The 13,493-nt window shown below is 35.7% G+C and overlaps 1 protein-coding gene across 1 annotated transcript in view; it reads left to right on the plus strand.

The window, feature by feature from the left end:
• The first annotated feature begins 4,675 nt into the window (after positions 1–4,675).
• LOC117431211 (heparan sulfate glucosamine 3-O-sulfotransferase 6-like) overlaps positions 4,676–13,493 on the plus strand; it is a 36,688-nt gene continuing 27,870 nt past the window's right edge. Inside the window, exon 1 of the mRNA XM_034051939.3 lies at positions 4,676–5,701. Coding sequence (XP_033907830.1) covers positions 5,112–5,701 — 590 coding nt within the window. The 5' untranslated portion in view covers positions 4,676–5,111. The remainder of the gene's footprint in view (positions 5,702–13,493) is intronic.

Raw genomic sequence — 13,493 nt, forward strand, 5'->3', positions numbered from 1 at the left:
GAGCAGAATATATCATTACTTGTACAAATCAGAAAGGTTTGGGTTCTCTAAATTACAGAAGAGGTAATTTCCAAAATCTTCTCCCTAAAAAAAACAAGTTCAAATGATAGTTTAGGCAAATTGACAAATATGACGAACAACATCTATCATCTAACATCTATACACATTACCTTCACTCTGACATTTTATGTAGTACTTTCAGAAAACTATCAGATTTAATAATTGAGAATTTAATAATTGGGAATGCTTTTAGATGTCACATTTAATGACATTTAATACGAGAAAGCCTATTAAATATGGATTACCCATCTTCCATGATGGCCATTTCTGATGCAGGATATTTCAAACTACACATTCACTTGCAAAGCAGGTCAATACTATGCTAAATGCCATCAGAAAGTTAAAGTTGCAATGGATCCTTGTAATAACTGTCTGAAACTCATTGACATCCTGCCAGGTTATGGATGATGGTCACTTCTTCAAATGCATGCTTGTTAAGGAAGTCATTCATGTATGTCAAGCACTTTCCACTTGCTGTTACCTGCCCCTAACCAAGATATATCTATATGGAATACACAATGATTCAGAGAGGACAGTGCAACAGACATCCAACACATTATTCATGCATTAGTTCAGATGATATATTTCACCCTATACACACTGTCTAAATAATATGCAATAAGCACACATTTCAATCAGTGGCATTGCCATTCGCTCTGTTACAATAACTTGATATAGGGTACTTTGAATGGTTTATAACAGAAATTCATTCAAAATGGATGTTGATTTGTTTACTGTTAATTCAAAAAAGCAATCCATCTTTTGGACAGGCTGATAGGCTTTAAAAAACTTGGAACTTGAGTTGTCTACCATTTACTTTGTTTTCTGTGGTTTCTGTGACAAACCCCAGTGGTCAGTTGAACTACTGAATGAACTAGAGAAATAAGAAAGCGAAGACCACAGCCTGCTTGTTGGGTTCTTCCTTAAAGAAGAGGGATATATTATGCTGGTGAACCTAAAATGCTCTTTATTAAATTAAAATATCAAATGCCATTATTTGCGCTATGTTTTATTAGTTCCAGTAACTGTAACTGCTTCATGTTTATTTGTTCAAGCTGTTTCCTTTGTTTTATAGCACTGGGCCAAGGTCAGCCTTGGTTAAATCCTACTTATAATTACATATTTATATGAGGTAGTATGGGAGCACTCCTTTTAAATCTGAGATATAATTTCATTTAAATACAAAATGTTATCATCGGACTCGTTTAACTAAACATTACCTGGCTGATAGTCACAAATACCCAGCCAATGTTTATTTGATTTTATTGTTTTTATTTCTCATTTTTTAGAAATAAACCTCAGTTTTCCCAATTAACCTCATTTGTATATGGTAATTAGCATGAATTAGCTTAATTAATTTGTTTTCCCTGATAGCATAAGGAGCTTAACCTTCAAATTTTGCCTTCCACAACAAATCGAATCCTCGTTTTGCATATATGTTAATTAGCTGCAATTAATGTTATTTCCACATGCAAATTGGGGTATTATACCCTTATTAGCTATGCGAGTGCTCACAAGCTGCTTGATTGCCTACCTGGAATGTTTGAGCACTGATTTCCTCTCTCAGCTATGTGCAGGAATTGAAATTTTCAATTCTTTGTCCACTGCTAAAACAGACACAAAAAAAGTGTATTACATGGTTTTGGAACTACTCCTAATTTCTTCAAACAAGTATTAAGTTGGCCACTATTACAAGTAGCATTTGTATTGTTTGTTACTTGAGTAACATATACATGTGTTTATTCAGAAGGAAGCACCTTGCTTCTAGTGCAGAAGATTATCAGATTTAAAATATCGATTTATTTGGAGATTATCTGGACAGCATCTGTTCTTGTATGCTATTCAAAATGTTTTCAGTCTGTGACACGTTTTAGTGCATCTTTAGAGTTGAAACTGAGCTTACAATAAAACATATTTTACATGCTTTGCCCTGAGATTTTCAACTAAGCTGCTGTTAGACTGGAAGTTCAATACTTTCAAAAATGAACATGTAATTTTGCAAAATGTTCTACAGGTACAATGTCCTAACGGTGCAGCATTCACCACCTGTCACCAGCCACGCAGATTGACAACTGCTTAGAAGAACAAAAGAGGTCCCTGATGCTCATGTGTCCATAATTTTTGGCCGCAATGTCTATTTTGCATGCAATAACACTCCACTTAAATACACGCTTCTCCATTTTCGCATTACAGTGACTACTTGTATTTGTTCATGCTTACAAGCAATCACTTCTTCTGTTCATGATGTGTACAGAAGAGGCTGCAGAAAATGTTTTCTTTATCTGCAGTTCAAAAGCCCCCTCACCTGACCTGTCTGAAACTTAAGTACTCTTTGTACTCTGACTAAAAGAGGGCTATTTTATCTTGAACAGCAGTCTGCTTGCATTTGCTTTAGCAGCTGAAAGGAAACATATTTGAGCTACAAGTGTTCAGTTTGTACGATTAGGGTGTAATAAGTTTATGTGTTTCTCAAAAACAAATGTATATATATATATATATATATATATATATATATATATATATATATATATATATATATAAATATATATATATATATATATATATATATATATATATATATATATATATATATATATATATATATACTTTAATGATTCAATATTGGAACTATAGAACCAGAACCATTCAGACGGAATTGCAATCATCATTCAAAAAAGTAACAGTAATGTACAAAAAGCTATTAAAATGACATCTGAAGCTAAAAGGACATATTTAGGAGGGTGCCGTGCATCTCTTTGAGCTGTGTTCTGATCTGGGTTGTTAGCCCTCTCAGCTGGAGTCTCCAAGCCGAATTATTGCTTGTCGGAGTCTCCTGTGCTTGGGTTGCTCTGGTCATTGTGCAGTTATGTGCCACTGACTGTTTTGAACCGATCACCATTAGGTCCCTGCCTCAACCCATTTGAGAGCAAAGGATATTTGGAAAGCAGGGACTGCCTAATTAAAGTGTGTAATGATACAGTAGGTCTTCTGAAGCTGCTGCTGGACGGGTACTGGGGACCCTACATGAACAGCACTCTTTAATTTTATCAAAGCACAGATCAGCAGTGTAAATACTGTTGGACAGGCTTAATAAAACACACTGTAGTACTCAAGTGCAGCAGAAAGTTTAAGACAGAAATGTTCTGACCTATCCCTACAATAACCTTGTATGACTGAACAACAAAACAAATGAAAAAAAAACAAAACTTTAAACCCAAGGCTATAAAATGTTTAAACAGTTTATTTTTTTAAAAAAAATTTAATAAGGTTTTGTTTCCCTAGAAACTTTCCTTAAAAAAGAAGAAAAAAAAGAAAAAGAGTCGGATTTAACTGTTTAAATTATTAATTTGTCATTTTTTGAGATTTTTTTTCTAAATGTGCCAGTTGTATTTTCTAATTTGTATATCATTATTATTGGTAGTTGTAGTACTATTATGTGTATTATTATTTACTAAAATAATGGTATATTCAATACTAATAGTAGGCTATGCAGAGTGACTTACTGTAATGCATTTGTTCACGATTAAATTGTATTAAAATGTTTGCCCTGCAGAGACCTTTTAGATGCAATATCCTTTTCTATAGCAGATCACTGTTTAAGGTAAACCGATCGATCCGAATCCCGCTTTGACTCGTGAACCTGCTTTCAGAGAATTAAAAAAGAGCTGCATAAGCAACATGAAAGGCACTTGATTACATTAACAGTAAGTGTGTGGTGACGTACTCTCTGGTCATTCAAAGCAATTTCTTCTTCATTTTACCAAATAATCTTCCAGGAATCGAATGCACTAAAGTGTTTGCTGGAACGTTTTACAGCTGCTGTTAATTATGCCATAAAGTTCAAATGTATTATTATTATTATTATTATTATTATTATTATTATTAGTAGTAGTAGTAGTAGTAGTAGTAGTAGTAGTCGTAGTAGTAGTAGTATTATAATGCGTAGGTATTATGTAACGATCGTTTAATATAATAACATTGATAAATTAATCAAGAACAATTACTGTAAATGGAAGTACGTGTTTAAAGTTTTTTTTATATCAGTTTTTACCAGAACATATCTTGTTTTTATAATGCTACATAATAAACTATGCAATAAATAAAACACATTTTGTAATGTGACGTTTAAACAATTAGCTATAGTTTATTGGTGCCGTTCTAACGATGCTGTTTGTTCCAGTATCATACAATTTGTTTGAACAACAAAGGGATTTCAGGAAAACTAAATATTTAAATAAATACATAAATACAAGTATTAAAAAAAGGATACAAATTCAAAAAATCGTATTATAATATAGTTATATTTAAATGAAATGTAGTAGTAATAATAATAATAATAATAATAATAATAATAATAATAATAATAATAATAATAATAATAATAATAATTAGCATCGATGACACAGCTGAAAATGTGTTGTATACCTTTTTTTTAAAATAACTGTGCAGCATTTAAGCACATATACAACACCTTCGTATGCACTGCAGTTAGTTAATTGCTCGGAGAGTGCACGGCTAAGAATGAGACTGCACAAAAACCAAAGGGGGTGTGTACTTTGTTCAAAGCGGGGCGTGGAATACAATCATAGAAGGCAAGAAGTGTGAGAAGGAAAATAAGTGAGTCTATGATTGGTATGAGAGCGGATGAGGGACCCTGAGTGATCGCATAATTTGCAACTAGTATTGAACATGAAAAGGACGCTTCTGTGAATTGAGGTTTCGAAAACAAAACAAATGAGCAGGATTTAACATTTGGTGTTAGTGTTGTCTGAGCAAAATAAACCTGATAAAATGGAAATGAAAGTGGCCAGGGAGTAGAACGCACTGTTATAATATATGAAGAAGCCGTATTACAATGCGTGACATTTCTACCTTTTTGGAGCTACCCTTGGTAACAGCGCGGCCACGCTCACCTCTGCCCGCAGTTGCACGGCCGACGCTGTTCGGAAATATCTTTTTGTAAATTTTACAAAACAAATTGTCCAGATTTGTGAAAGACAAGGCATGTTTCCAAAGTTTTTCAGCTGGCATTTCCATCAGGATAGCGACTCATGGGATGTAGTATTTGGAGAAATAGGACCAATCTTGGACTGTTAAAGGCACAATCCAAAGTGTCCGTATTTTTTACCATGACCATTATTTTCACTTATTTATTTTATTGTCTGGCGGGTTACTGCGAGACTCTACCACGGCCAGTGTATGATCACCATCCCGCCACCAGCACAAGTAAATATCACAATGGACAGAATGCCTTTCAAGTGCAAAACAGCATTTTGGATGGAGCAGATTTCGCTAAAGACATGCCACATTCACTAACTAAGACTTACAGAACTTTGCAAAGTTCTGGGGCTAGAGCGCTGCCTGGTTCTGACAAACTGCATTCTATCCTGCGACAGATCGGAGACGTCCAAAGACAGATTTCTGACGGGGACAAGGAGCAGTTCCAAGATGCCAGCAGCAGCATATCTGTTTTCAATAGCTTTGGGAGTAAAAAGTTACCGCAGGCGGTCATCATCGGGGTAAAGAAAGGGGGTACCCGTGCGCTGCTGGAGTTTCTCCGGATTCATCCCGACGTCAGAGCTGTGGGTGCCGAGCCCCATTTCTTCGACAGGTTATATGACAAGGGGCTGGAGTGGTACAGGTAAGGACAAAAACAGCTTTATTCAGGATCCAACACCAACTTGGCGTTGTAATTTGATCGAGCCTTTCATTGGACAAATGTTAGGCTATGTTGTCCATAATAACTGTATCATTAAACATATCACGGGTCTTTTTTTTAAATGTATGTGTGTGGCTTGCCTGTACATTAACATGATCTTATACAAGGGAGGCATTCTACTGGTTGACACTTACTGTACAGCATATTGTACCACAAAAATACACAAGTTTTTTTTGAAAAATATATTAGGTATTTGTTAGATTGTGTGCAACATAAATAGCGACACTAATTACAGTGTTAGCGAAACCCTCCTTCAGTTATTAACCTGTAGTAAATGGACATTAGGCTACGGTCTTTGGTCTGTAAAGCAATCATGAAATATTGATCACCTCGCAGTTGTAATAAAATTTAACGTACCGTTTTTTTTAAGTTTTTTTTTTTTTTTTTTTAAGATATTGCAATTTTATCACTTGCTGGAGGCGCAAAGCTGGTTGATTTAAAATGCAACGTGCAAGTATATGTTAAATACAGTGCCAGACGCGTTTAATACAGTAGGTTGTAATTAAAATAGCTGTAGCTGATAATGTTTAACATTTGCTTTGATTAACTTTGCCGTAAGACATTGCGATGGTTGCTAAAGATTAATATATAACCTATGTAATTACAGTTTGTATTGCATTAGGTCCGTATATCTGTTCTCGCATACTTTAAAAAAGAAAACAAATCTATTCATGTGTAACTTACTTATTTTTTGTAGAGAAAATAATGAATGTAATCTACTATTCGACCAATATAATGAATACATCTGACAGCAAATACTCAGATTTTGTTAAAAGATTTAAGTGTCTCTATTTGTGCAAATTGATTTACCCAATGGGTCAATAGTCTTAAAATGCACGCAACAAAGACAATTCTAAATTAAAGTCTTGATGTTGAGAAACAGCTATTGGAAAAGCAGGTTTTATTGGTGGTACACTGTAATGCTACAAATCATCAACATATTCCAAATCCAAAAAATCACTTATAAAACCATAAATCACTTATAAAACCGTAAACCACTTATTCAAAACTGTACACACTGAATGATGTTGCTGTATGTTGTATGTCAGCAGTTGCTTTCAGTTGCCAATGCTTGACACACTATCAAAAACAACCTTTCAGCAATCAGGACAGACTGGAACCATTTTCAAAACCTGTTTTTATTGGCAGTGTTATTTGCTCTATTGTTTATAAGGGGGGTGGGGAGGCTTTGAGGCAGGAGATGGACTTTAAGAAACATGCATGTAAAAAAACACAGGATGTCCAGCTATAAATCTGTACAATTTGTATGTTTAATTGAATGTAAATATACAGTACAGTAGTACTATGTTAGATCAATGCATCAGTAACTTTTATGTTGTAATATAAGTTGTAAACATTCACAAAGTATTTCCCTCTGTGCTACATACGTTTAGTGTTTTGTATCTAAAAGGAAAATAAAATTGTGTTAACAAGCTTTAAATAAATTACTCAGGACGTTCTACAAAAAAATGCTGACAATTTAGCATCGTGGTAAATGCTTTGTGAATATGACCCTAAATACAGAGGGGAAAAAGACAATGACCCACAGGGGTGTATTCCAAATGAGTGATGCCATATAGAAGTTTAATACCAAAAGGCCACAAGGCCATTTTACATGTATTTAACTACATTCTCTCTTTAAATGTGCTCTTGCTTGAGTAGATTCAAAACAAGCAATAAAAAGGGGTCCAGAGCTACTTTCAGGTTTTTTTTTTCCTTAAGCCATTATATTCCTGTAGTCATGCCCAGACAACCGCTTCGGGGAAACATTTAGTGGAAAAATACAAATAAAACGCCTGCTTATGTTAAAGCAGCTGTACAGTCTTTATTTACTTTAAAAATAGATCACTCTGTTAATGAAAAACCTGTGTTGTTAATGCATTTAATACCCCAGACTCCCTACAAAAAGACGATAGTCCAAGGTCTACCCATATAGAAATATAATCTTTAATAATAAAATACATACTTTTTAAAAGTTAAATATTCAAATGTAGGCTCGTCATCTGAGGCTATATATATTAAATGGAAGACCTTTGCTCCTCTTTATAATATTTTTTCTCTTCAAGTGTTGTGGACAGACAGAGGGTGTCTAATTCAGTCCAGTGGTCTAGCAATGAAGGACAAGGAGCAAGCTGATCCTGAGTTTGAATCCCAGCTCAGCATCTGACCTACATGGCCTTGGCCAAGACATTTGGCCTCTCTCTCTCTCTCTCTCTCTCTCTCTCTCTCTCTCTCTCTCTCTCTCTCTCTCTCTCTCTCTCTCTCTCTCTCTCTCTCTCTCTCTCTCTCTCTCACCCTTTCCACTGTTCACATGTGTATATACCTCCAGCACCAGACTGGCACAAATGGAAAATGTAGGCTACATTAATCATCAGAAGGAAACACATGTATGCTGCATACAGAATGCAGTACTGTATATAGTATTATGAATAACTTCTGTTTGCCCTCAAGCACTATTGCAAGGATGAAGACAAACAATTTCAAGAGGTCATTTTAAAACAGTGCATATCTTACTCGATTGACTGATTTATTTTCTTTTTGGTCTAAACACTGCAGTGATATTTAGATAGGCATCCTGTTGTGGGGCAGACTTTTTAAAGTTTGCATAAGTATGACTGCTGTATTATGTGACTGTAATGCAATCTTTATTTCAATTTAAGTTTGGAAATGTTCTGATATAACCTTTAGTTATAATGAATTAATAAACATTTTGAATGTAAGTTGGCAGTGTGTAAGGCTAATTTTTCTATAACAGAAGGTTAGATTAGCTTCATGCTGACTTCCAGGCTGGAACCATACATTAAAGAACATTTACATCTGGTATTTACACACAGTTTATAACAGCAGAACCACTGATTGATTTGTATGTATTCCAAAAAAGAAATCTGAGAAACAATCAAGTAAATTGCAATATAATGTTTATTACCAGGATACTATACTACTTTCATTAAAGATTCCATAAAATCAGATAGCATCTGTTGAGAACAGACCATCATCACATGTGAATGTAGTTTCAAAGCTTTTAATCACTCTAGCTGTAATTAGAATTTGGGGGAAAAAAAAAACTTCCATTGTCAAACAAATAGTAGCAAGTTGAGGAAGAATGTTTGGAGTTCTGTTTCAACTTTCTGTGGAACTTTTCTTCTTTAGAATAAAAACGCAATGTTGTGTTAAAACTGTGTTTTAAAAAAATCCCACAACTTCCTGGTTATGCTAACACTTGCAACGGCTATCTATTTTTTAAGTGAATCTTGTTCTAATTTTAAAATGACCACATTGCAGTTGTGGTAGGAACTTATGAGAGTTGACTTTTAAAATCTTTCTTTCTAATTGTTATAATGAAAAACAGGTCAATATAATTAGAATAAATGATATTTATACCACCAATGTAGATACTGTCGCGTTTTTCTATTAAAGTATATTATTTGTTGGGTTGACAGCATGTCAACATATATTCATGTTTTGGTGTTGTATATTCAGTGTTGTATAACAGTTTTGCATTTGCTTTGTACTGTATAAGCAAAGCTTATTTAGATTTTGTTTACCTCAGATATTGTCCTCTAGATCATAGTTTGTTTGCTGTAAACCACTCATATATATTCTTCTACACATGTTTTCTATTTATTTGAACCTGTTTATAAACCCCTACAAGCATGCAGTAGCGAGGAAGTTAGCATTATACATTCCCTTTAAAATAAACATTCAAATTATCTTTAAAATACAGTCCGTGGGTTCAATAACGCCTTGTTGAGAGTATAAAGCAGTTGCATTATTCCTTCCAATCCTACTCAAGGAGGGTTCTTCAACTTTTTTTTTTTTCTATTTATTTGAACCTGTTTATAAACCCCTACAAGCATGCAGTAGCGAGGAAGTTAGCATTATACATTCCCTTTAAAATAAACATTCAAATTATCTTTAAAATACAGTCCGTGGGTTCAATAACGCCTTGTTGAGAGTATAAAGCAGTTGCATTATTCCTTCCAATCCTACTCAAGGAGGGTTCTTCAACTTTTTTTTTTTTTTGTCCAACAAGTGTATCAACAAGCCTGTTTATTAACACAGGTATTGAGTGAATGTCAATAGCCTTTGAAACACCAGCAGCCCCTCAGTAAGTGACTAAAAGCTTAGAGCAGTTCACGTTATTTCAGAGAAGGGAACAAGCGGAGCCATAGAGGAGTATTGATCAGCCACTCCTGCTTGTCAACACTCGTCTCATTACAAACACTTGTCAATAAATACTAGGAGTTAGGGTCCTGGCCATTGGCAGGCTATTCAGTCCCATGCCAATAAAATCCTGTTTGTTGACGTTGTATATCTAGGGATAGTGGCAGTGGGATATCTCTGGGGCTCTGTGACTGACGTGGGCCAATGTGGAAACTTCGGACAATAGTCTATTCTTTCCTGTTTCATCCTGTTCCCTATGTCATTTTATGTTTACAGTGTGACAGAAAACAAAATGTTTAGATGACGAAATACCTTATTTTATAAAGACTTGTGTCTGGTAGCCAAGTGGTGATATCTAAAGCCCCAAGTGTGAAAGGGGCTTAGATACCATTATTACTGTCCTTTTTGTAACATGCAGCAGACATCCTCCCAAATAGAGTGACACATGGCTTTACAGAGTCAGGTTACCAGTACTTACTAATTCCTACTTTATTTAATTTGTTAGTTTGCTGGGAATAACTCTTACAATAGCATGTGCCAGAAATAAGATACATTTTAATTTAATAGCTGCTGTAAGCAGTACTTGCTAGTTTGGTGACAGTCCATTTTTTTCCCCTTGCAGCACAAAATACGGCAAATATTGTACTATGAATAGAGGGCTTTGTTTATTCGAAACACGACAAACGATGTTGCTGTTTCCCAGGGAATTACACTGTGGAAAGGTGATGGAGGCCAAATGTTGCCACAATTGTCACTGAGCAAAACAAATGCAGATGCAACATTAAGTGATTCATTCTCTGCATCATTTTATCATTTAACTTAAAGTAGGCTGACAAATTGGGATCTCTTTCTTTTTTTCCCTGCTGAATGTATAACCCTATCACTGCATTAGGCTGCGTATGAGGTGACATCGTGGAGTTCCTAGGAAGCTAATTTCCTGATGTGGCATCAGTGCGATGAGCTCAACAAATCTAGGCAAGTGTCTGTTTGTTTGTTTTTGTGTCACAGTTGCTAATTTTTAAATGTTCCACGGTGGGAATGTTTTGCATTTTGCAGATTGTGCAAAAGAGGCTGCTTTTGCAGCACAGCTGTTTGGCTCGATTAATTACAGCAGGAATGCTGCCTTAAAATACTGCTAATGATTCACATCTACTTTATATCTGATTAGGGTTATAGGGGAGGGGGATTGTCATTAATTAGGTGTTAATCAGGAAATAATTAACATAGTAGTTAGAGTTGTTATAAATAACATTCACAGGCCATATCACAATATCACCACACTGTTACTTGTTTAATATTATGTGTTTGATCCTCTTTTGCTATTTTTGCTTAGATAATTGTTTACCAGTCATGCAAACAAATTCTCTTCTTCAGCCTTCTGAAAAGACTTCTAAATGCTTAATGTGGCAACTTTTAGTTAATGTAAAACCTCTTTAGAAAAGCAAAGCCAATTCAGATATTACAACCTTATTGATAGTGTCTTAAAGTGTCTTTCTCTTTTAAAAAAAACAAGCTTTGAAAATATGGCTCTTATTTTCTTATGATTGAGTGTTTTTATGGATGATGATTTTAAAAAAGGCCTGATCCTGGGAGTGATAACGAGTCATAAATATGTGGTCCTTCTGGGTTTTGTTCTGGGTATGACCCAACTGAGCTGCAACCTAATTTCCAGTCAGTTCCTTCCTTTGCAAAACTCTTCAGCTAGATGGAAAGGAGGTGGAAGTTTGCCAAGTGACTTGACTGAGGTCTTGTGTTGTAGAGTCAGTGGCTGATCTGGGATTGAAACCCAGAAAGGATGCCCTGGCCGTGGGCTCTAACCACCAGGATACACCACCTTCTGCTGGGACAAGTCCTAGTAGTGCCTGTCTCTTTTGTAGTGAGATACAGTGAGGTACTTATGAATCACTCTCTTACACACTGACTCACAGACCCACACAGTGTTTTTAATAGTCTCTTCCTTATTTGCAAAAGCACCGTTTGGCACCGTCCTCTCACTCAGAGCTCCAGAGCTGGGTGAGATTGAACTGCAGTCAAGTTATCTTGCATGATTAGCTTTGTGCTCTTCCTCTCTCGCTGTGGTTACTGATGTGCATGCTTTCAGCTGTGTGTGTGTCCCTCCTGCCCGCCTGCCTGCCCGCCCGCCTGCCTGCCCGCCTGCCCACTCGCTGCTAATGCCAAACACACAGTCTGCTTGGAACTTCCTCACGGAGCACAGATGTAAAAATATATACAGTAGAAGACATGTGAATACTGTCTAAATCATCTGTCAATTCCTAAACCTTCTTTTTCATATCTTGCAAACATCCCACCTATTTAGAATGTGACATCTGAAACATCTAAAAGCTTATTGTTTCATACATCACTGTTACTTTGATGAGGACTTTCATTATTTAAATATTTATAATCCAGGGCTGGCAATGGAACGTGAAACAAGCAATGTGATTGGCCGAGCAAGGTTCCAGCTGTCCGTATATTGCATGGGTGGCCTGACCCTATGAGCGCGTACGAACATTTCCATATGGTCGTGAGCCGCAAGACAGGGACTGTATAACATGAAATGTTTGTGAGCAAGACCTATTAAATACTAGCATTGTTGTGCAGTACAGTAGTTGTTAGGCTCTTGCTGCCATATTTTGATGGCAGCAAAATACACAAGAACAAGGGATATAACATTGCAGAGCCTACACAGTTTCTGTGTAATTTTTATTGTACTGTAGATCTACAGTGTATTAAACTTTAAATGTAACACACTGGTGTTTTTCCATTATTTCTGTTTATATTGTATGTATTACACACTTAAAATAAAATATATTCAGTTATTATCAGCAAAAAAAAAACAATAACTGACCTTATTTCACCAAAAACACCACATAAAAAGACATTTTTTAAGGATTCTTTTTGACAAGCTCTTCCCTTAAAGATCTGAATGCTGGGTTTAAAAAGAAAAAATACACTTTTTTCCATATGACTGCTGCGTGTATTAAATACCTTTGAGAGCTTTGTGGATGGCAAATGCACTGTATTTATTTTGAAAGGGATTACAGTACCTGCTCATGACGAGATGTAAGATATGTAAATATAATAATTTTAGACCTGTAATATAACATTTAAACATGCATTCTCTAGTCTAGCGCCAACACGCCAATTTTATAAAGATTCACTCATCTCAATAAGGACGTTTGCCACAAGCAATATTCCATGCTTGCCATACAAAACTCGCTTGAGTCGTTAAATCAGCTTCTTTACTGAACAACGAAAGCAGCATCTGCCTTAAGCCTGATCCAGGAGGATATTCAGATGGAAATGTGTTCGTGACGTTTGAGGTTGCTCGCCTTGTATAGGCTACAGTGTGTACGATTTGTTGCAGATGAGACACAAGTTTACCACTGTTTTCAGTGAAAGCAAGCTCTTTCTCCCAGTCTGGTTTAAAGCCTCATAAATTTGTTTATTACTCGTGGAGGGTTTGCTCAATGCCATTGTCTCCACGAAACCAACGAGCACTTAATTCAAAATTATGAAGTTGACTTTCAACTGCACATCCGGCTTTCTC

The sequence above is a fragment of the Acipenser ruthenus genome, chromosome 22 (genome assembly GCF_902713425.1).
Source record: "Acipenser ruthenus chromosome 22, fAciRut3.2 maternal haplotype, whole genome shotgun sequence".
Lineage (NCBI taxonomy): Eukaryota > Metazoa > Chordata > Actinopteri > Acipenseriformes > Acipenseridae > Acipenser > Acipenser ruthenus.